Genomic DNA, 24765 nt, shown 5'->3' on the forward strand with positions numbered 1-24765 from the left:
GTAACCAATAACTTTTTAACTAACACATTCTTGTAATAAGGATAGCCAGATAAAACTTTAACTGCACCATTCAGAATAAATGCCAGTTTCATAACACACACTTTAAAATACTAGCACATTGTAGACTCTATTGCTGCAAAAGTCTAACATAGCTACTTCTGTGGAACATGCAGACCTTCATACTAATTAACTGGGATAAGATACAGACAAATGTCCTAATGCTCCTGTCTTTATGGTCATAAAAAATACTTTATCAAAGAATAAATTCTCAAAATCCTTGAGAACAGAAATTAGTATCCAACAATCCCAGGATAAATTCAGCCACTGAGAACACAATGCAACTTGACTGTTATGACCTCAGAGTCCAACAATTGCTATGACCTCAGAGTCAGCGGCTGCAGACTTTCAAGCTATGAAGCAAAATAAGGTGCAAGGTTCTGGGTTTGCTGCTTCAGATCAGGAAACAAATGAGGCTGAGTAACATGAGCCTCCATAAGAACCTCCTGTATCTGTTGGGCCAGAGCACAGAGCCTCAGCTAGTCTCTTGTGTTGTGCACTGCCTGCACTCAGCTGTACAGGGAGTACATGAGGAAAGAGACTAGATGACAGAGGAATGCCCATCTTCAGGCAGAAGATGCTCTTTAAGCATCACAAGGCATGGCCTAGGGTGGACACATCCTGAGAGACATAGTCTGAGAGCAGGAGCTTCAAAAGCCTCAGTTTGCTCTCAGTCTTTGTTGGACCAACTTGCTCACTCAAAGCTATCTGTCATCCTGCAACTTCTGACCAGCCTTGCCCCCTTCTCCATGAGATCTTGCAGCAGGCCACAACATGACAGCAATATAGCTTATTTCATCAATAAAACAGAATGAAAGGCCATGTACATTCACATGTACTTCAGAACTTCATGTGTGCTGTCGAGGAACAGCAACCACTTTCCCTCCAATGAGGAAGAACATTTTCTGTGGCTCAGAAATCCATATTGGATTTGAGAAAGGCAATGTACGCTACAGTAATATTTTCACAGGGCCAACATACATCAATGTCTATAAAACAATTTGTCAATACTTAACAGCGCTGTACAAAAACAAACAGGTGCCGAGGACTGATAGAAAAAGACTGATGTCTCAAAATTACATCTGCATTCCCTGTTACTGCATCTACTGGAGCCCAATAATTGAATTACTAATGCTAGGGTATAATTTGTCAAAGTTCTTTCAGGGCTCTTTGCTAAAGAGAGATGTCCTTTATTTGGCAGCTTACTTTGTAGCATAGGAAATGTGGGTTAAATTAAAAAGGGGAATTTTTGGAGAAAAAACATTTTGACAACATGAAGGATACTTATAAATCAAATCATTTTTGATGGGAAAATGTCAGGCGCTAACGATTTATGTGTCCTCCCTCACATAGGCTTTCTGCTTTATAAATGTTGTGTTTTGTATTGTATTTATAAGACACAAAGGAAGTTACCTTTTACTAAGTCAGACCATTTCTCCAGTATTGTCTACACAAAATTGCAGCAACTCTCCAGAAACCAGAATCAAGAAACCAGTCTGTGACAGGTTTAAGGTGCCCACTACTTACCCAATCCAAAAAAGCAGGGGGAACACCTACAGCAATAGTTCAGCCTCTATGGTAATTGTAATGCAGGCCATACAAAGATGAAGTAGCCTACTGAAATTGATGAAAAGATCTGTACCACAACAGGCCATTCACATGCACAGTTTCCCATAAAAGTGTCAACAGGCGCAAGACACCCCAGTTCCACATATGAACAGTGCTGTAAAATTAACACATCCCTTCTAAGGCATTAGACAGCAAAGCAATGCAGAGTATGGCACAGCTGCCTTTGCCATTTCTCCCAATCTATTTTAAATAATAGATGAAACACCATTAGGATTTACTGTATCCTCAGTTCTGCCAGATGCTACAGTCATTAGGCTATAGTCAGATGAGGCAGCATCTGTTGGAAGGGATGTTGCTTGCCGGCACTTGTTCTTCTAAAAGCCACTAAGACTGTCAGTGAAAATTACAGTCCACAAATCAAAGGGGGGGAAGCATATATAGCATAGAGCCACAGTTCAGTGGTAGAGCAGCTGCCTTGAATGCAGAAGCTTCCAGTTTCAATCCCCAGCATCTTCAGGTGGGGCTGGAAAGTCTCCTGTTTGAAATCCTGGGGAAGCTGCTGCCAGTCAGTGTAGACTATACTGAGTTAGATGGACCAGTGGCCTGACATGGAATAAGGCAGCATCCTATGTTCCTATTAAATCGGGAATGACTGCCCTGATACTTAATACAGTACCGTTGTAATCCATCTATGGTCCAAGCAAAGAGAATGGTCTCACCAAAAAAGGGGGGAGAAACAGACACGTCAAGAAGCACAAGTTGATTTTTAAACTACAGCAGGATGTTCACAGGGTGTTATGAAGTATTAGAATCACTCCTGTGGTAAAACGCATGTCACACTATCAGGCCTGCATACACCTTCACCCCAAACTCCAGGAGATAAGCATGAAACTTGTTTATGATCTAAATCATCTCATACACTGTTTTCAATTCAAAGTTGATGGCACGTAATAATGCACATTATTTTCAGTGTAAGCCTGGTATGCTCCTTATGTTAGGTGGGGAATCCATGACCCTCCAGATGTTTTTAGGCTACAATTCCTACCACCCCTGATCACTGGCCATTCTGGCTGGGACTGATAAGACTGATAGGTCCAACAATGTCCAGAGGGCCAGGGGTTCCCAACCCCCTATCTTGAGTGGTCTCTGCTTCTTGGATTCTCTGGAACTTGAAATCTACAGAAAGGAATCTAAATTCCACATCAGCCACAGAATCCTTGGACCTTTGGGAACTGGCCTTCTCTCTTAGCTTCCACATATGCAAACAACAAATAGTAAAGACAAGCTCTCTTTCCGTGTTGCACTCTCCATTTCTGTAGGCTCACAGCCAGATGCAGCACATGGGATTGGGTGCCCATTGCAAACTGACTGACTGCCCTAGCATGAAACCCTGCTGCGTCTGAAGCCTGGTGCAAAGCTTTGGCTGCAATGGAGAAAAGAAATATCTAAATAAAGTTAAAGGCACAATCCATACTAGCAGAATTGCCGTATTTATGGACAACTGGATTGTCATAGAGTTTAGTGGGCCCAGACTCTCCTTGCGCTCCTAGCGTGTTCTAGGATACTTAATGGGGATCAGAATGCCTGAGCACATAGTCTAGATTTGTGTCTGCCCCTCCCTGGCTACATGGATTCATGTTACACATGCAACTAATGGCCCAGAATACTTTGTATACTCCACACACACACACACACACAGAGAGAGAGAGAGAGAGAGAGAGAGAGAGAGAGAGAGACAGACAGACAGACAGACAGACAGACAGACAGACAGATTTGCTGTTTTGTTCTTAAAAAGCCAATAGATAGAATAACAAAATAAGATATTATAAATAAATCACAGGATAACATAAAAAAACACGTATCCGGCAAATGCCTGCTGAAACAATAGCAACATTATACAACTTTTCTAAAAACCAGAACAAAAAACACACACTTCTTCATCTCAGGAAGGAGGTTTCAGGGCTTAGAGACCACAGTCTGGTTTCTAAATAATACAATGTTCACAAGGACTTTTGCTTGGCTAGAATGTGTTTGGAAACTGTAATACTTCCTCTTGTTCTCTGGATAGAGAATAGAGAGATGTCATGGGCAGAAAACTCTGAATAGTGTGGCTTACTGTACAAAGCAAAGGTTTACATTAGTTAGCCCACTCCATTTTTCCTTGCCTCCCACTGGTATGTGGCCCCTGGAAGGTTGCCAAGGAGGGAATAAGGCTCTCAGGCTGGAAAAAGTTTCCCCATTACAGTTACAGTCTCAAAATAAGGATCCAATAATTCCCAGTTGTTGGTTGTTGTTGTTTTTTAAAAAAATCCTTCGCAAATGGGGAAAAAATTAAACGTATTATTGGCATTTTTTGCGTCACACTATGGGGAAAATAATGATTTTAATCAGGCAAATGTAGTCTGATCAGAAAACACTGTTGGAATTCAAAGTGTGTGATTTGTACATCACAATGAAAACAATATTGTATTTCAACTACTATTTCCACTGACCACTAGAGGTCAGGCACTGTCTGTGGCACTCATCCAAATAATGTAGTATACAGTAGAAACACTCATGAACATGTAAAGGAGTGTTCCTATTGTTAATAAATCAATATTCCAGTCTTAAATGCAAGGCCTGTCTTGATCTTATGTGCCTCCTAGCAGCAACCTTTGCACAGAAGTCTAGCCTACTACTCTGCCTTACAGCTGCTTCCTCGCATTAACACATTTGGTGCAGTATAGTAATTTTTTACTCTGGATTTAATGATCTTATAAAACCTCCACACAGAAACCTGTGTGATGATTCTGGGGTAGGTCATCTGGGCATTTGGGGCTTGGCTTCACCAATATGCAGATGACAAAGGATGCTCACTATTGTTTGCTGGCTGAGAGAATGGTTGCTTCTTGAAAGCACTGAAGTGTTGGATAATGGCAGATGAAGTTGATGGACTATATGGAATTGGCGGAAATGACTGGCAAGATCCAAGACCAGGGAGAAGAGTCGGGGGAAGAAGACTGGGAAAAGTTTAAAGACTATTTATAGAAATATTGTAAAATTAATGAATGTTAGAAGAATGTTGGAATGAAGTTAGATGGCGTTAGTAGAAATCTTATAAGGAATTAAGTATAAATAGATTAATAGAAAATTAAAGGAAAAAATAAGGCAAGAATGAGTTAAGATAATTATAAGATAGAAAACAGAGGAAGGTGGAAAGGAATTGCTGAAACAATAAATAGAAGTGGAATACAAAAAGGGAGGTGCGAGGAGGTCGTTGGAAATAAGCGAATGAAAGATAAGATATTGAAAATGTTTGAGGTGTTTCTAAATTGTTTTTGTTTTGTTTTGTTTGTAGTGTTTTTGTATTGTATTTGTATTGTTCTTTTTTTCTTTTTTTTTTGTTTGTAGTGTTGTGTTGAAATTGTTTGAAAAGAAATAAATATCATTTTTTTTAAAAAAAAGGATGCTCACTATTGTCCCCTTGTCATTCTAGAAAAAAGCGACAAATGGGGTGCCGCAGGATTCTGTCTTGCTCCCATTGCTGTTCAACATCTTTATAAGCAACTTGGGCAGAAATATTAAGGGGATGCTCATCTAATTTGCAGATCACATCAAACACGGGAGAAGCAGCCAATGCCGCTGAAGACACAAACGAGATTCAAGATGAACTGGGCCCAATATTAGAGAACTGGGTCCAAACTAATAAAATGAATTCTAATAGGGACAAATGTCAGGTTCTACCCTTAGGCAGGGAAAACCAGCTGCACAAATATAAGATGGGGAACATCAGGCTTGCCAGAAGTACATGTGAAAAGAATCTAGGGATCGTAGCTGACCAACCGTTTAACATTAGTCAACAGTGAGATGCAGCAGCAGCAAAAAAAAAAGTCAGTGCTATTGTAGGCTGCATCAACAGTAGTATCCTGATTAAAGGAAGTACGGTAATAGTCCCGCTGTATTCTGTCTTGGTCAGACAACACCTGGAGTACTGTGTCCAGTTCTGGGCACCTGCACCACAATTGAAGAAGGATATTGGCATACTGGAATGTGTGCAGAGAAAGGCAACCAAGATTATCAAGCCTTATGAGGAATTGTTGAGGGAACTGAGTATGTTTAGTCTGGAAAAGATGAGACTGAGAGGAGATAAGATAGCCATGGTCAAATATTTAAAGGGCTGCCATGTGTAGGATGGAACAAACTTGTTTTCTCCTGCTCCGATGGCTAGGAGCCAAACCAATGGATTCAAGTTACAAGAAAGGAGATTCCGATTAAATATCAGGAAGATCTTTCTGGCAGTAAGATCTGTTCAAGAGTGGAACAGACTCCCACAAGAGGTGATGGACTCTCCTTCCTTGGAGGTTTTTAAGCTGAGGTTGGATATGATCTAGTTGAGATTCCAATTTGCAGAGGGTTGGACCAGATGACACTTGGGGCCCTTCTAACTCTGCAATTCTATGACTCTATGACACCTAGTTCTATCTCTTTATTCCATCTGAGTAAGGTGAAACTGTACAGGTACTGAATCACTGCGCCAAGGCAGTAATGAGAAAGATGGAAGCACTGATGGTAGTTGGTTCCCACAACTGGGTGCAACCAGGAGCTGTTTCACTAGTGGTACTCTTGGATTCCAAACTCTCACTTTAAGTTTGAGTGGCATAAGTAGCTAGCAGTGCCTATGCCCAGCTCTGGTCTGTCAGCTCAAGTTTTTTCCTGGACCAGGACAGCCTAACCACAGTTATCCATGCTACAGTACACTCATGAATGAATTATTCCAAAGCACTCTATGAGATTATGCTAAAAGATTATGTACAAACTGCAGTGGACATGGAATCCCTTGACAAGTCTGCAGTATGATATATCCAGGTGGAATTCAATAACACCAGTTCTGTTCACTGTGGGAGTCATAAATCAGCTTCATTAAAAAAATAGGTATGTATTAGGATTATCTGTAAGTATATCGACATATTTAATTTTATATGTTTTGCATGCAACAAACCCCTTTTCCATGCTTCAATAATATCGCAAGGCACCTGTGTAATGGCTACCTGTATCTCCTCACCTATCTTTGCTTTTCTTCTGCTAAGAGTAACTCCCCACCATTTATGCTTCCCGAGATGTTTATAGCATGTATTTATTTTCCTTAAAGTTCTCACCAATGCCTGTGCCTAAGGGAGAAAAGCAGGATAAGAACAGGTAAAAGAAAACTGGTCCCTCCGGAACAGGTGAGGGACACTTTTTTCTGTTTGTTCAGCTCCACACAACTTAACACAATGTATTTGAATTCCTAGGAGCCATTCTGCCCATAGTACTCACAAACTTTCTTTGCAAAGTTTAAGGTCACTGTGACACAAACACACCCGGGCACACACCTCTGCCAAACATTAAGCTTTTTAAATTCTTTAATCATTTCACAAAACACAAGTGTAAATTAGAACCTGCCAGCCCTAGCAGCAAAGCCAAACCAGAAAGTGCCCCTAAAGGTACTTCTGATTGTGACTGTTTTGAACTTCTGTTCGATTGGGACTAGAAGTAATTAGCAGAGGAAACAGCCAGACTCAGAATAATTGGATTTCAAAACAGCCAAGGATCTAGTTCAGAGCAATGATCATCCACAAGAGTGCTCTTAAAAAGCAGATAAAAGCTCACATCTCACCCTCTCACAGAGTCCTCAGAAAACAAACAAGGCTGCTCTAGCTCAGCCTTCGCCTACCTGGTATCCCCACATGTTGTTGGACCCCCATCATCCCTGACAGCCACATGGGCTGTGGGTGCTGAGAGTTGTAACCCAACAAGATCTGGGGACTCAATATTAAGGAAAGTTACACTAAATGGGGAAAAGACAAATCATGCAAAACATGAAAAGGGCAAGCAGGACAACCAGTCGGGAGGGGGGTTGAGGCGTAGAACTGCACCTAGTAGATGAAAAGTAAGATCTGTATTAACATCATGTGATTAGGAACTATGTAAAATGAACTTGTACCAACCTGCCTGTCTTTCCCTTGTCTTTTACAGGTTTCCAAGGTAGCAGACTTAAAGCGGAGAGATTTGGTCTGCCTCTTAACTTTCACCGAATCCCTTCGGCGATCAAAAGAAAATGACTTCGATTTCTTTTTCATTTTCATTCTTGGTTTGTCTTCCATTTAAATCCACAAATGCCAGCGCCAAATCCAGGCCTGCGATCCCCCAAGCTGCAGCGCACAGACAGCAACTTCCAGACACTTCCAACTTTCCAGGTGAGTCGAATGCCTTCAGTCTTACAGGAAAGCAAGCGACCTGGCCCGACAGGTGCCACTCGGAAAGCATCTGTCATGTGTTCAAATGGTGACACCTTCTCTTCTAAGAGTTGCTGTCACTGGGAAGCGAGAGCAGATTTTTCATACCAAAAGCAGTATGCAATGCTGATGTAAAGCCGCAGCGCTTATCCATCTGAAGCATACCAAAGGTGAAGGAAAGGTAACTTAATGCAAACCAAAAGGGTGTGGAAGTAGTGTCAGCACCTACAGGGTGGAGGTGAAGCAGCTCAACTGGGGTTCCAAGCCATCTTCCGAACTCCTCCCTTGCACAGACTCATTGCACAAGTTGTATTGTATCAACTGGGTTGAGTTTCCAGAGACAAACCGGCCATTAGAACTTTCACTGGAGCCACATTTCAAATGTGCTCCCACCCTCACACACACACAGGCCAAAGATGCTGAGCATTTTCATCCTTTGCCCGCCTGCTTTCAGTTTCTCAGAAATTAAGAGCTGCCAGTTTTAACATCTTGGAAATGTTTATTTTAAAAGGTTTACACCCCCATCTTTCCAGCATTGTAGTCCTCAAGGCAGCTTACAAGTGCAATTGAAAACAATATAAAACACTAAGAAGAGCAAATCAAGCATAAACAGCCTAAAGACATGTGAACCAGCAACAGCAGATCAGCTTAATGGAGGGTGATGGCTTGGGTGAACAGGACAGACTTCTCCGGGTGTCTGAACAGATAATGAGCAGTGACTGTGCCAACAGAAGGAGTACAGTGATTGGAGTATCAGTCCAGAAAAGGTCTGTTCCTTGTAGCAACACTCACCTAACATCTAGGGAACTGTCATATCCACTTTAGCCACCTGGCTAAAGATACTAGGTTGAAACAGAGGCCCTCTTTCTTCCTAAAATGTGTAAATATAATAATATAGTTCTATATTATAATAAAATATATAAAAAAGAAGTTTCATTTGGAAAAGAAAATGAGAAATTAAGTTGACCCTATTCTTCATCACTCACTCCCATGCAACTGATCATTGTGATCCCGCCGCCATCCGAAGGCATTCATTCCATAAGACGCACAGACATTTCCCCTTACTTTTTAGGAGGAAAAAAGGATGTCTTATGGAGCGAAAAATACGGTATTTATTTTTTAACAACAAAACCAATTGTAACTAAGAATGTGGCTTAGCAAGGGTTACACAACTGATCTAGCAGTGCCAAAAGTGCCAGTATTGCTTCCATCATGTGCTTGATAGCCTAACCAAAACACTAACAACAGCAGCTCATGGCCTGCAGGGTATGTACAATTTTGGCAGCATCAGGCTGAGACAACAACAGGCCCACAACAAAGTTGCAACATGCCCACCCATAAAATATATGTTAATTAAATTTCGATTTGCATATAATCCCTTAACACATATTTTGTCTTAAAATTAAATATATCATTTGGATTGGCCCTCCAAATGATATGTTGGATGTGGTATGTTTCTGAGCCTGAGACGCCTCCAATTTGCTTAGCCTCTCATTTATACAGTAGCTTATGACTCATATGAGCAGTAGCTTATGAATTATGTGCCAGAAAGTTACCAGCAACATATTAATGACACAGACTCTGTGTTAGTGGGAAGCCATTGTAAGCAAATTCAGACTGGAGCTACCAGATTTTTAAAAATAGACGGCATGCAATTCAACAAGATCTAAAGTAGTAAAGCAGCTTGCAATGGCTGGGATCCAGAAACTCAAATGGAGCTCTGTACATTCAAAATAATTTCAGCTTTCTCTTCTACAAGCAAGAGGATGCTCTGCATATAAAATTGGAAGCACCAAGCATTCATAAAGCACTTTGCTTCTCAGTAGAGATTAAAAAAAACACTTGGGGCTTCAGGATTACACCAAGGCAAACAAGTTAACTGAAAATAATGACAGGAATATCGGCCATTGTTTCCATTGTCCTGTATTTTTAATTATGTAATTACATTATGATGCTTGATTGTTATGTGTGAGTGTTACAAATGCATGTGCATGTTTGTGTGTGAATCATAGAACTGGAAGGGACCCTGAGGATCATCTAGTGAAGCTGTCCTATAGAGGGATTGAACCTGCAACCTCAGCATTATCAGCACTGCGCTCTACCCAACTGAGCTAACCTGTCTGTTTATTTATGTATATAACCAACAGGTTTTTTCCAGGGGGTACTCAAGGGCATGCAATACAGGAACCCCTTTTCTGTTGTTAAAAACTTGTGGCATTTACTGTGACAACTTCATGATGAGTACAGGCACCTATTTTTCTAGAAAAAAAGCACAGTAAACGATTCTGCCCATTTTGTACTGGGCCAGCCCAGCTTGGGACTAGCCCCACTCAGTGCAGGCATGAGGCCCCCAAAAGGATAGCTACAATGAAATGCAGCCCTCAGCCCTGTTTTAATCCACTGTGGAATGTCATGGCTTTCACGGGCATGATCACCCTTCAGTGCTCACAACATCAACTGATGACTTGCATGTATAAAAGAGCCACCATCAGAGACAAAGCTTTCGTGGCACTATACAAAAACGTGCAAAGGAGAAAGTTCAGACATTCCATGTACTGAGTAATGAGATATCAAGTATGCATGACTGAGCCCAAACTCTTGCATTTATGAGCATATGGTACATAAACTTGGAATGATGCTTAGGCTCATAGCTGACATTTCTTTGCTAAGATACTATAAGAATGCACCAAATCTGCAAAGCATGGATGCAGGGAACATATGCATGAAAAAAGAAATTGAAGGCATAGGAAGCTACCTTGAGTCAGATCTGTTGGTCCATCTAGCTCAGTATCAGCGAATGGCAGCAGCTCTGCAGGGTTCTCTCCCAACCTAAGCTGCAGCTGCCAGGGATTGAACCTATGACCTTCTGCATGCAGGGAGGATACTTTGACACTGAGCTACAGCTCTTTCCTAAGAGCCACATTGCCCTTTCATACAGCTATGTATGAGATAGTATACTTATCAGAAAACTGAAATTGGCTGCAGAGCCCTTCCAGGTTTCCCTCTGTGGAATGTGTAAGAAACTCTTTAGACATATTCATAGGAAGAGCTGATCCAGGCCATGACCCAACCTGTTCTTCTGCTGAAGGCAAATAATAATAAGAATTTTATAGTAAGAATTAATTATTTATACCCTGCCCATCTGGCTGGGTTTCCCACTCAAAAGTGCCATCAATTACACACATGGTCCAATGACTGTAAACAAGAATACCGGCACATAAGGCTTTCCTAATAGGAGAACTAGCCTTGCCTTAAACAGAACATGGTCTGTGCTGAGTTAAGAGATCTTTCCCCTGTGTGTGTTTGTGCAATCCATTGCACATAAAACAAGTGAAAACAATTTATAGGCAATGTGGTTTTAGCAAAGGACCACCTTAACCAAAACTAGGTGGGGGGTCAAAGCTTCGTAGTATAAATCTCACTGTTTCTAGGAGACACATGTGAGGAGTTATAGTAAACCCTCCAAATGTCAAGAGATAAAAGGGCTATGATTTGTTATACACACTCACAGCTTTAAAGTATAACTGCATTCTTCTCTCTTTACAAGATAAGGATTAATGGCAGAGTCACTGAATGAATGGAAAAGAGGAGTCAGCGTTCAGGGTGTGCTAATGCTAACATGGCCTAGATTTGTAAATTCGCCTGAATTGCCACAGAAGATCATTGCTCAACTATAAAATGCTGTGACTGACTACAAAAGTGTTGCATATCCAAATCGTACACTGTCCTTCCGGTTTAAGGTATGGGCTACCAGTTAATCCACACCTACATTACAGTCTGCTTCAACAAGCAGGAAGCTCAGTCCTAAGAAACACATGCTAACATTACTGTTAAACCCCTCTGTAACATTATCCAATAGTTCATCATTAGCAGTGGTGGCGGTAAAGCAACTATGTTGGCAGCCTGGTTACCATTTTGCATATCCTCCTAAATTCAACCATTGTTCTAGGCCAGATTTAGATAAAAGTGGCTTCTCTGTCTACAGGGAACGTGACTTTCTTTTTCAGTAAGGGGTGAGAAAAATATATATATATATATATTCAAAAAGCGTGTTCTGAGAAATGTAAGTTGCCTCTAATTTTTTTCTTGTCTTTCGCCCCTCTTGCCTTTGTTTTGTTCTATTATGTAGGGAAGAACCATAGCTCAGAGGTCAGAGTGTGTGTTTTGCATGGAGAAGGTCCCAGGTTCAATCCCTAGCATCTCCTGGCAGGGCTAAGAATGTTCCCTGCCTGAAACCCTGGAGAGGCGCTGCTAGTCAGTATAGCCAATGTTGAGATGGATGGACCAATGGTCCGACTCGGTATGGGGCAGGTACCTATGTTCCTACATGTTTACTTAGTAATAAATCCTACTGAGTTAAGTAGGAGTCATTTTTAGGAAACTGTATTTATAGCCTCATTTATTTATCCAACTTATGCAACGATCATGATGCAGACTTATATTCTGCAACGTATAGCAAGCATGGGATCCCACTGCCATGTTAAAACCTGTCCTAGGAACGTTTCTAGGAATATAAGGCTCTAATGAGCCACATGGCCAGCAACAGCAGAAGGTCTAGAATTGCCATGATCTTAAGAAGCGTGAGACAGTCATCCAACGTGGGGGAAAACCCAAACAGGCAGAGAAGTATTTCCTAGTATTCCTTGGGGGCACTTTTAACTGAGGGTGGCAGAAACCACAACACATTTTTGTGTGCGGTTTTGCTTTTGAATCAGGAGAACTCTTGCCAAAATGCTGGCAGCCTGCATGCAACATCTGCTTTGCAGACCAACTATAATAAACTGCTTCTGATTTCTCCTCCTTTACCCTGGTAAACAGGATAATATGGAGATATCTGCTGTTCTCAATAGCCTCTCAAGTGAAAGCAAAATGTCCCTAAGATCATTTGTTTTAAATAAATATATAACCTTATAGAAACTGCACAAATGTCAGACTTGATCACCTCAGATGTTTGTTTAGTGCCATCAGAAATTACAATTGCTGCTCTTATCATCATCATCATCATCATCTACTGTTTCAAGCCATAGCCTTCTTCAGATATTCTTCTTCCAAGTTAAGTAAACAAGCAAGTCAGGCAAAGGGAATGATTGCACTAGGTCTAACCCCCCCCCATCATTATTCCCATCACCCTTCATGAGTTTAAAGGCAAACTTCTGAAGTACAAGCCATGATGGTTCTGCACCACTTTCACTATCAGAGGCATTTTCCCTTTGCATACCAGTTGCTGGGAATCTCCAGTGGGAAGAGTGCTGCTGCACTCCATTCTGGCAGCATAGGGATCTGATTGGCTACTGTGGAAACAGGATGCTCAACTAGATGGGTCTCTAGTCAGATCCAGCAGGGCTCTTCTTCTGTTTTTATGATCTCAAGCAGGGGGTCATCTGTACTCAGAGGTTCCCCATGTGTTTCAGAATCCCAATTTTCTCAAATTCATGGAGTGTGATATAGGATGGAGCTAGTGCATAGTCAATCCCATTGCTCCCCTCTGGGTGTTTTTCTAAATCAGACTAACACACCTGAAGAGGCTCACGTACTATGCAAAAAGGAACTTGTGAAGATACGTTCAGTTCCCTTTGAACAGAATTCCTGCAGCATCAAAAATTTCACAACCTTTGAAATACCTAATAACAACAACAATGTTTTCTACCTTGTATTCGGGTTATACTGCAAGAGGACAAACAGAAAAACAATCAAAAACCTACATTTCCTGAGATACTGAACCAGTTCACATGCAACGCTAAACCATAATGTAGCATTACATGCAGCAAGCCCCAGACTCACATGCTTCCTCCCTTCTCTGCTAGTGTGTCCATAAGACAGGAGAAGTCTGGGCCCCTTTTAGATGAACCATACTTTAGAGTCGTGTCCAACTCCTAGTATGCTTACGGAAAACAAGCCAGGTTCATAACATATGGTTTAAACTTGTTTCTACTAACCATAGTTAAAACCAACCACAGTTTGTCTGAATTCAGATGTCACAAGCTGTGCTTAGTCTACAACGTGAGTGAGAGCTTCCAGACACTTCATGGCTATACTGGGGGCCAGGGGAGGTGTGTAACCCTAGGATCGATGCAGCTCATTCTCATAAACCTAGTGTTCTGTGCAAATGCTATCATTCCTCAATTCATCCTTTTAAACTGACTCCAACACAGCTTCAAATGCCACTTTAAATAAAACAGCTGTTTTACCATTGTATTTTGCAGATCTCTTTTCTAACATAGTTAATGACTGGCACACATATTATTTCTAAAATGCCTATTGTTTCACCAAATAATTATTTCTAAAATGCTGGTTGTTTCACCAAATAATTGCACCAAGTCAAAAGCCTAATGAGTCAAAGCCATACATTATTCCAGATGGCAGTGCCTACAGTGGCACTAACAGCCTTATTGACTAGAGTGGGGTAGCTAACATTGTACTCTCTATATGTTTTTTGTGTCCTAGAATTCCCAACACCTCTTATCATTGGCCACATTGCCTGGGGCTGATGGGAGTTGTTGTTAAAATGTCTGAAGAGTGCCATGTTGGCTATCTGAGACGAAAGCATAATATGACAGAAAACTGTGCATCCCATGTGCTGTAAGATGTGAATGCAGTCACACATATAGAGATATATCCTGTATATTGTGTACGTGTGAGGGGTAAAGGTAAAGGTACCCCTGACCATTAGGTCCAGTCGTGGACGACTCTGGGGTTGCGCGCTCATCTCGCTCTATAGGCCGAGGGAGCCGGCGTTTGTTCGCAGACAGCTTCCGGGTCATGTGGCGAACCAGAGCAGCGCACGGAAATGCCGCTTACCTTCCCATCAGAGCGGTACCTATTTATCTACTTGCACTTTGATGTTCTTTTGAACTGCTAGGCGGGCAGGAGCTGGGACCAAGCAACGGGAGCTCACCCCGTCGCAAGGAAGAAATGTGTGCAGGAGCACCTTTACATTAATGGCAAATTTAGGCCTCGGAGGTGTTCCATCCCCAGCAGAAGGTCACCTGCTATTCTATATCTGAATCATTCATTAGACATTCCAGGGATGGATGGGAATAATGCAAACATAGGAAGTTGCCTTATACAGAAGCAGACACCACTGATCCATATAGCTCAGTATGCTCTACGCACTGATGAGCAACAGTTCTCTAGGACTGCAGGCAGGATTTCCAGCCCTACCTGGAGATGCCAGGGATTAAACGTAGGACCTTCTGCACACAACACAGAAACCACTGAGCTATGACCCCTCTCCCTATAGAAGGACATTCAAAGAAGGCCTCTGCTGAGTTTCTAGCCTAATTTGATCACACAAGGCTCACGGGGTTCAGTTTAATTCTGGAGCCCACAAACACATGAAATAATAAATATGGATGCCCCTGAGCATGTACAAAGGACCTCTCCCTCACTACTAAGTAGCTGGGCAATGCTGGTGGAAGAACACGAGCAATGCTCACAATGTTGCTACAAAGTGTATTTCAAACAGCAATTATCACTGCAGCAGATTGGACCATGAAAGCTTCTGCTCTCCCGGTCATCAACACATATGGCATGACTGTACTGTGTTTTAGAAGCAATTCAGACTTACAATGAGGAGCTTTAGAAACAAATGGCACACGCTACATACAGCATTATGAATCAGATTCCTAATAGAGGCTACAGGGGGAAAGAGGTCAGCTTTCTTTTGCTCACCTCAATCACTTGCTGCTGATTGAGTTCAGCAGGACTTACATCTGTGTAAATAGAAGTCTGAGAGGGTCGAGGAAAATTAAAAAAAAGAATCAGGCCACCAATATGTAAAATACTCTAGCCTCATCTCCAGCTGCTTTACTGTACTTCCTTCAATCGTCTCTCCCCCACACCCCACATCCCACTCACAGCGCTTCAGCTGCTTAAACCCTGCATTTTCTACAGCCAGGCAAATAACAGCCAGACATTAATTAAAGGGATAAAGAACCCTTGCAGAGCTTTAAAATGGGGTTCTGCACATAAAGCAATTTGTTATCTCGCTGGAAATTTCAGCAGCAATTTGATCACTTAACATGGCTCTGTGCAATGAATGTTTTATGAACTCCAGTTCAGCACTGATCTACTAAAATTAACTTCTCATCCCCACCACCTACAGTTCTCAAAACAAAAGCACACGACAAAATTCCTTGGGCTCCCTTTCTCAAGTCTTTACAGAGGATGTGCCTGATCAACACTAAGAAGATAGCACCCTAATCTGTTTTGCAAAACAGGAGTACGAGGCAGGACAAACAACCTCACAAATCAAGGGCAGCAAGGCTGACGTACTGATGTGGAAATCTGGTCTAGACACCTCCGCTTTCTTACCCCCTCATCGCCTCGCTTTGCATCTCGGCACTCCCAAGCGCATAAATAAGAGATGAAGAGTTATAAGGGAGCAAAAATGCTGACTGAATATTAAGGGATGGGAAGCCAAGCGAAGGAATTTATGCTTCTCCACTGGAAAACAGGTGACTGCAAACACAGTTGACATCATTCCTATATTCATAAGCAAAAGGTGAGGATATGAATAGCTGACAGCCTTTAGCAACAGTAGCACAACAGACCACAAAGGGAGCTGTTACACCGATAAATGGGGAACATGTTTATTCTCCATTATAGTGCTTTGAAGTGTTCAAAGTGCTTCACATACATTATCTGGTTATAATTCTTATAACAACCCTGTAAAGTAGATGAGAACTATTATTCCCATATTACAGAGATTGTGGAGGGGGAGATAAAGCTGAGAGAGGGTGAAGTCACATTTGCTTGTAACAGTATGACAGACTTTCTGGTTTATTGTGCTTTATTAAGAGTGACTGGTGTGCTTGTGCATGACACCCAATCACCCATCACAATAAGCCAGAAAGTCTGGTTATCATCATGTTCAAATTTGGCTAAGTTCTGAACAGTAGGCTATTTAAGATTTGAACTCCTTGACCCGAAGCACAAACTCCTAGCCCCTATGATGTACCAGCTCATTTAAAAAAAATTAAAAAATTATTACCAGAGTCTTCTTTCAAGCATCAGAGAGGTAAAGGTTTACCAGGGTGAGGGGAGAGGGAGTGGTAACAAATAGCATAATAATTGCTGAAATAATTGCACATTATGGCAGGGAGGGACACACTGCCATCAGTACCAGCCGCATACCAGAAGAATAATTCCTAAACAGGCCAGTACAAATCTGATATGGCTTTGCACTGATTTATGTCTACGCCAGCAGGAGAAAGCACACCATCTCCCTACTCTGCATATCCATATCTATTCAAATCATCACACTCGCAGAGAAGGTAGAGAAAGGCTTGCTGCCTCACATTGCACAAACACCTTCAAAGTCTTTCAGCATGTGCCAAATCAGGGAAGGTACGTTTTTACATTATGTCACATCTCCTCATAGCTGCGCAGCCACCCAATGGACCTCTTGAGTCACTTCAACAGAAAATGGCAGCTGAGCAAGCCCAACTAAATGCTTTCCAATTTGGAGATGTACTCAATGTTAGTCATATATAGGGCCCAGACGCTGCTGAAATTAAGAGACATAACTTAGATCCTTTGCTTTCGACGTGTCTTCACTGAGTAGAATTCAGTCGGCTAGAACCCTCCATCTATAATGGAGATTTTCCATCAAATTATAAAGGATTTATTTTTTTTAATGGCATTAATAAGCTACCCGCGAACCCTCTGTTAAGGCAGCAAACTGTACAGGCGAGTCACCTATTTCGGTTTAGAATATCAGAAGTTTCACATTTAAAGTTCTTTAATAATTTGTCAATTTGCCACAGAATGTCACATCTTGCCCTCAGATACCATCCCGGGGACGGGGACGGGGGGACCTGCCTGACGTCTTCCAGAATGAAGGCTGAAGTCACATCCACACCATATATTTAAAGAACATGGCTTCCCCAAAGAATCATCGTTATTGTAGTTTTCACCTCACTAAGCTACTATTCCCAGTACCCTTAAAAAAACTACAGTGCTCTCCCATCTATTATCTAACAATTTACCGTATTTTTTGCTCTATAAGGCGCACCAGACCACAAGACGCACCTAGTTTTTGGAGGAGGAAAACAAGAAGAAAAAAAATCTGAATCTCAGAAGCCAGAACAGCGAGAGGGATCGCTGAGCAGTGAAAGCAGCAATCCATCTTGCTGTTCTGGCTTCTGGGATAGCTGTGCAGCCTGCATTCGCTCCATAAGACGCACACACATTTCCCCTTACTTTTTAGGAGGGGAAAAGTGAGTCTTATAGAGCAAAAAATACGGTAGTTCCTCCCTCATAGATCTTTGTTTAACATTGATAGCAATATTGGCCCCTAGAATGCTGTATTGCGTTTTGCATGAAAACACGCACCACTTTTTCCAGAGTTTGAGAAGCTTTTTCTTTTTTCTTTCTTGGGAAAGCACTTCTACTTTTTAAAGGAAGTGCTCTTGCCTATTACGGCTTCCCGGATTGTGCTAGTCAACCACAAGGGCATCTTCTTGGCCTGACTTCCTCATCTGCGGTATACATTTTACCCGAGCTTCCTGTGTTATCGTGGTTTTGAATAAACTCCAAGAGACTCTTGAAGTGATGCTGAGTACAATTCTTGTACACAGTTTTCAAGCTCATTTATTCAGTTATAACCTTTCTTTTAAGATTTATTTCACCAGTACGTACAAACCACTCATAGGAACTCAAGAAGCTGCCTTATGCTGAATCGGGTCATTGGGCCCATCAAGCTCAGTATTGCCTACACATTGACAGGAAGTGGCTCTCAAGGGTTTCAATTGACTAATTGTAGATACTACAGATTGAACCTGGGTCTTCCTACATGCATTGCAGGTGCTCTACCAATTAGTTAAAGCCCCTCCACCATGTCAGCACAACGTCTAAGATGCCTGTGCAAGCTACTTTGTCACAGATTTTTGGGGGAGAGGGGGAATTTTGTTCAACCACATTCTTAACTTACTCTTTCATAGTTATTCTTTTTACAGTTCAAACATGCATGTAGCAATAGAAACACTAATTTTAAACACTGTTGAAAGAATAACATTGTTTCAAAACACACACCAACCCTTTAGGAAAATGTAACGCTTCTGTATCTCTCTACAACAGAAAGAGACAACTATTAGGAAATGTTTGCACTGTACAAAGATCAACTACGCTTTGCCTGATCTGGAAACGCAAAAGCAAATCTGAATTCAATGAGCAACTGATCGTCAAGGAGTCTGACCTTCCAGAAAGGCCCTCAAAAGGTTATGCTAGTGTGGATATGACATAAAACCAATATAAAAACATTTCTAGAGTTTAGTGCCATAAAACCTTCTGCAGCTCATGGAAGAATAGCCGAAGGCCTATGATGGCACAAGGCCTAGAGAAAACCCAATACCTCACAACCAGGTCCTAGACTATCAGGTGGAATTCACTTCTAGAGTAGACACACTGAAGTTCATGGACATGACTTAGGTTCCTTAATTTCAATGGGTCTACTCTGAGTAGAACTTAATTCAACACAACAACCTGTGACCAGCTTACAAAATGTTATAAGGAAATGAAAATTTGGCTTTGTTCATACAAAGACAGACTGGAGGTTATAGTGTTCTGCTCCTTACTTGAATGAATGCATAGCCCATCTTTTCCCAAAGGAAGGTTCAAGATTATGCTAGACATATGTGGGTCTCTCTCCTTTCTAATCTGCTTTAGCTTTCTCATAGATCTTCGTGGGCTGTCATTATCAACTCCCCCTCCATATACTGAAAACAACTGCAGCAAAATAACAGGACCAGATATCAGGAGCTGTGACCAGAGACCTCTGCGCCTTCTCCAGCTTACTCTATTCACCAGAAGACAACCGAAAACCATTCTGAGCTGATCATAAGGAGAATCGTAAGGCATTCTGACTTGAACATAAAGACAGCAAGAAACCATTCTGAGCTAAGCATTCCCCTTTATGGGGGTGGGGGTGGGGAAACAAGGAGCCCCTGCACATTTAGGACTGCAACTTGTATGTGCAGTAGCCTTTAAACAGATCCTCAAAAGCACATGTTCAAATACCCCGCCTGAGAGCGTGCCAGGCCAGAGGACACAATACCAAGTTGACTGAGCTATAAATAGAGAAGGTTTAACAATGTACAATGAAAACCATTCACGACAAGGGGAAGGAATGGCTAAGCATCAAAAGCCAGCTATACTCCAAGTGGGTGTAGAAAGGTATGTCGTTGGCAAACACTATGGGCAGAAGCATTTGGCAGAAACAAGCAAGGAGACTCAAATGACCAATTCAAGGCAATCCAGCAGTTCTACAACCACTGTGAACCACTGTGAGTGATTACAACGTCCCCATGAATACAGTGCCAACAACTTGAGAGACTGTCATCACAAGAAAGGAAAGAGAACTTGGGAGAATGAGGAGTGGGGGCGGGGGGAGATAATCTTCAGTTGTCAGACAGGTATCTCACCTGTTGACACAGAAACAATAGCATTTACTATTGTAATACAGTAATGAGGTTGCCTGTTTAATGGAGCAGTCAGGAGCTGTGAGCCATAAACTGTTGACATAAAAACACCCACGCACAGTGTCAGTATTAAAAGTTGTCCTAGAAGAACAAAACCTCAAATATGCTCAAGTCTTTGGGATACCATGAGCGATGACAAGTTACCTTTAAAAATGTAAAAGCCACACAGTAAAATGGGGGTTGGGGGGAGAGAAGTTACATGCATTCATGTCATCTTAAGAGAGTTCTGCCTGTACAATTTTTTCAGAAGACACCTCGCCGCCTTTTTGGAAGTTTAATCCACTTCATTACAGAAAGGACTGACAAATGGAGGCCTCACAGCCAAATCTACCCAGTAGAGTGTGTCATCTGACTTCTCACTTCCCCTCCCAATGGCTGTCTTGGAGTCAAGAGAGGTGTGTGGAGGGAGTGGCTGGCTGTATCAATGAGACTTGCTTTCAGTCCACTTTGAGGTATGAGAAAGGGCCTCCACCTTTTTCTAGTAAAACCAGATACTGACCAGGGCCACATTCCTGTTAAAGGAGGAGATACATTCCACAGGGTCTTTAGGACTGTTATGCCTTTAAAAAGATCTTAACACGCAACACTCTCATGTTTCAACTAAGTATACTTTCTTGCTTAATTTAATTTTTGCCTTCAAATTATTTGAGTGCACTACGGTGACAATACTGGAAATTTTTGTTTGTCTCCCACAGTCTATCCCAGCTTTCCTCAACCTTGGGCCCCCAGATGGGGGTGGATGGCAACTCCCATTCCTGAACATTGACCATGCTGTCTGGAGACTATGAGGTTTGTGGTCATACACCATCTGATGACCCAAGGCTCACTCTGATTTGCCATTAGAACTAGCACTGGCATAAATATGTGAAATGATTTCTTTCATATCCCAAAATTATTTGTTTCAAACCTTGCAAGATGCCCTTTCTATCCCATCTTTCCTTTTGTACTCTAGCTATGCAGTGAATACCATGAGTGAAAGCTTCTGGGTGCTTATATAAAACAATCTTCCAAGCATTTATACTCACTCTGTCTTTATCGTCAGCGACGTCACAGAGAATGTCATCACGGTCAAGGATTCCCCCATCACCATGTTCCAGACGATGCACCTGTATCCAGTAGTTTGGATCCTGCAAACCAAAAAAAGCATAATAAACAAGAAATTATTCCACGGTTGGTAACTCCACAACTACGGCCTGTTTGAAAGTGTCCCCTCCTCACACACTCAAAATCTCTCTGCCAATGAAAAACCAAATGTCAACTTGCCCTCTATGTATTCAGACTATTGGTCCATCTAAATCAGCACCATATTAGTTAGTTAGTTAGTTAGTTAGTTAGTTAGTTAGTTAGTTAGCTAGCTTCTGTTTGGCCCAAAGTGGAATAACAAAAGAATGATACAGGAAGTGCAATGAATATAACAAGGCAATATGAAATAGCAAAATCATCAAATACTTCACATTTGTGACCTTCATTAATGCTCTCAACACAAATACAACTCCTCATCAATCCATCTCTCACTTGGAAGCCAGGTTAACTCACAGCTACCCACCTTGGCTGCTCCAATCTCTCACCCAGGAGTGAAGCCATCCACAACAATCACTGATGGGGGTGTGCCCTTACCCTCATTGCACCCCACAAATAGCCTTGTTCTCTGGAAACGAGCAACGGCTAAGTCCTTATGGTTCATGGGCAGGGCTAGCTAGTCCAATCCTCTGACTCCAGCAGGTCACTGTTCCACAGGTGCAGCATAAAAGCTTCATTGGATGTCCATGAATTCTAGTGTTATGGGGGGTGGGACTTTTCACTATCCACCTTTTCCATGCCATGCAAGATTTTATCATGCCACCTCTTACTCACTTTTTCTCTAAACTAAAAAGTCTGCAACACTGCAGCCTTTCTTCACCGCAACTCCATCCTCTTGATCATTTTGGTTGACGTTTTCTGAACCAACTGGATGGTGGGAACGAGCACAAAGGAATCTCCCCTTACACAAATGACTCTCTTATAGTCACATATAAACACGCATTTTGGAGTGCAGCCAAGGACAGGGAGTTTGAAGTCAATACAGACTGACAGGCAGCTATCAGAAGAAGTTAAAATGGAGGTTAAAATGAAAGGTCTTAGCTGCTGGACTAAGTCAGAAAAAGAACCTTACATAGGAGACACATTTCTCAACCAACCAAGCAAGTTAGAACATGACTGGAGAAACAGCAAAGAGACAGAAGATTCAGTAATCTCTTCTAGACAAGAGATGACCAGAGCATGGACAAGGAATGTAGAGTAGACAGAGACCCAAGTCTTCACTCTGGTTTGCAGTTCATTTATTACAAGTGTGCTTTGTTTACCCTAGATGAATCAGATTGCAAACTCTGTCATGGAGAGAGCAGGTGGTACTGAGCCAAGGGCATTGTTAGACTATAGCAAATAAGCAACTAAAACATTCTTGAACGGTTAATCACAAACCTGTTGTGCTTGGAGCCAATATTAGGACATGCCCTGCACAGCTTTCCACTGATCTGCATCAGGGATAGGCAGAATTTGTTTTGGTTTAAGACAGAAGAAGCTTTTGAACTCATTCGGTCAACTAAGGTTCCAGGAGGCCTAATCTTGAAGCATATGAATCCAGGAATGTTCCTATATAGCTGCAATGGGAGGGGTATAATTAATCTTCAGCTTTCATGGCAACAGTTTTCGTACAAGCTGTGTGCCAACTATCCATTTGTTTGCTAGTTTTATCTTGCTTGACAGTCAAATTGCAACCGTGACAGTTAAGCTACAAACTCTCCTGGTATGTATGGTAGTATGTTAAGTTGGAAAGAAGTTCCATTCATTTCCAGGGGATTAATAAATAATAATAATAATAATAATAATAATAATAATAATAATAATAATAATAATAATTTATACTCCGCACATCTGGCTGGGGTTCCCCAGCCACTCTGGGCAGCTTTCAACAAAACATTAAAATACAGTAATGCATCAAACATTAAAAGCTTCCCTAAACAGGGCTGCCTTCAGATGTCTTCTAAAAGTCTGGGAGTTGTTGTTCTCTTTGACATCTGGTGGGAGGGCGTTCCACAGAGCGGGTGCCACTACCGAGAAGGCTCTCTGCCTGGTTCCCTGTAACTTGGCTTCTCACAGTGAGAGAACCGCCAGAAGGCCCTCAGAGCTGGACCTCAGTGTCTGGGTAGAATGATGGGGGTGAAGACGCTCCTTCAGGTATACTGGACCGAGGCCATTTAGGGCTTTAAAGGTCAGCACCAACACTTTGAATTGTGCTCGGAAATGTACTGGGAGCCAATGTAGGTCTTTCAAGACTGGTGTCATGTGGTCTCGGCTGCCACTCCCAGTCACCAGTCTAGCTGCCACATTCTGGATTAGTTGTAATTTCTGGGTCACCTTCAAAGGGAGCCCCACACAGAGAGCATTGCATTAGTCCAAGCAAGACAGCATGCACCACTCTGGCGAGGCAGTCCGCAGGCAGATAGGGTCTTAGCCTGTGTACCAGATGGAGCTGATAAACAAATGCCCTGGACACAGAACTGACCTGTGCCTCCATGGACAGCTGCGAGTCCAAAATGACTCCCAGGCTGCGCACCTGGCCCTTCAGGGACACAGTTAGCCCATCCAGGGCCAGGGAATCCTCCACACTTGCCCGCCTCCTGCCCCCCCAAAACAGTACTTCTATCTTGTCAGGATTCAACCTCAATCTTAATTCCTATTAAGATTGGTTGAAGATTGCTGCTTGAAAGCTATTAGAATAATTTCACCTTTTTTCCCATTCCATGTTCAAAAGTTTCCGAACATGTTGTCACAGTCACAACCTTTTGTTTGTAACTCTTCCATTCCCTGCTTCCCAATGATACATAGGAACAAAGGAAGCCATCCTATACTGAGTCAGACTATCGGTCCAAACTGTCAACATTGACTGGCAGCACTGTTCCAGAATTTCAGGCAGGAGATATTTCAGCCTTATATGCAGATATCTGGGGTTGATCTTGGGGCCTTTTGTATGATGTAAAGCATGTGCAAGCTGGATGCTTAATTTGCATGCCATGGATCACCATTTCCCATGGTTCTATTCCCTTCTCTGCTCTTTCAGGTCACTGAAATTTAACAGTGATAACTTATGCATGTAATGTCAGTCAAGCACAGCATTCTGCAAAAGTGGGAAGTCACCAGGTCCCCTGAGGTGGATAAATGGGTAGTAGAACTCTTAGTTCTTATAGATCATCAACAAATAGGCAATATATAAAATGAGGGCTAGAAGTTACATTTCAAAATATCTAGCAGAATCTATGCAGCAGACTAAAACAGTTTCCTGCCTTGTTGGCATTATTCTGTTCCACACCACTCTGAAGAGTCAATGCACACACTTCTAAAATATGGGAAGCTAACCTTTGTTCTTA

General features: G+C 42.0%; 1 protein-coding gene across 3 annotated transcripts in view; it reads right to left on the reverse strand.

Annotated features, from left to right (window-relative positions):
• Positions 1-24765, reverse strand: part of PARD3 (par-3 family cell polarity regulator) — a 549815-nt gene that overhangs the window by 451388 nt on the left and 73662 nt on the right. For all 3 annotated transcript variants that reach the window (XM_081163479.1, XM_081163478.1, XM_081163477.1), the window contains exon 2: positions 21385-21486. In XM_081163479.1, the coding sequence (XP_081019605.1) occupies positions 21385-21486 (102 nt within the window). The remainder of the gene's footprint in view (positions 1-21384; positions 21487-24765) is intronic.

Source organism: Podarcis bocagei, assembly GCF_964188305.1.
Source record: "Podarcis bocagei genome assembly, chromosome: 12".
Classification (NCBI taxonomy): Eukaryota; Metazoa; Chordata; class Lepidosauria; order Squamata; family Lacertidae; genus Podarcis; species Podarcis bocagei.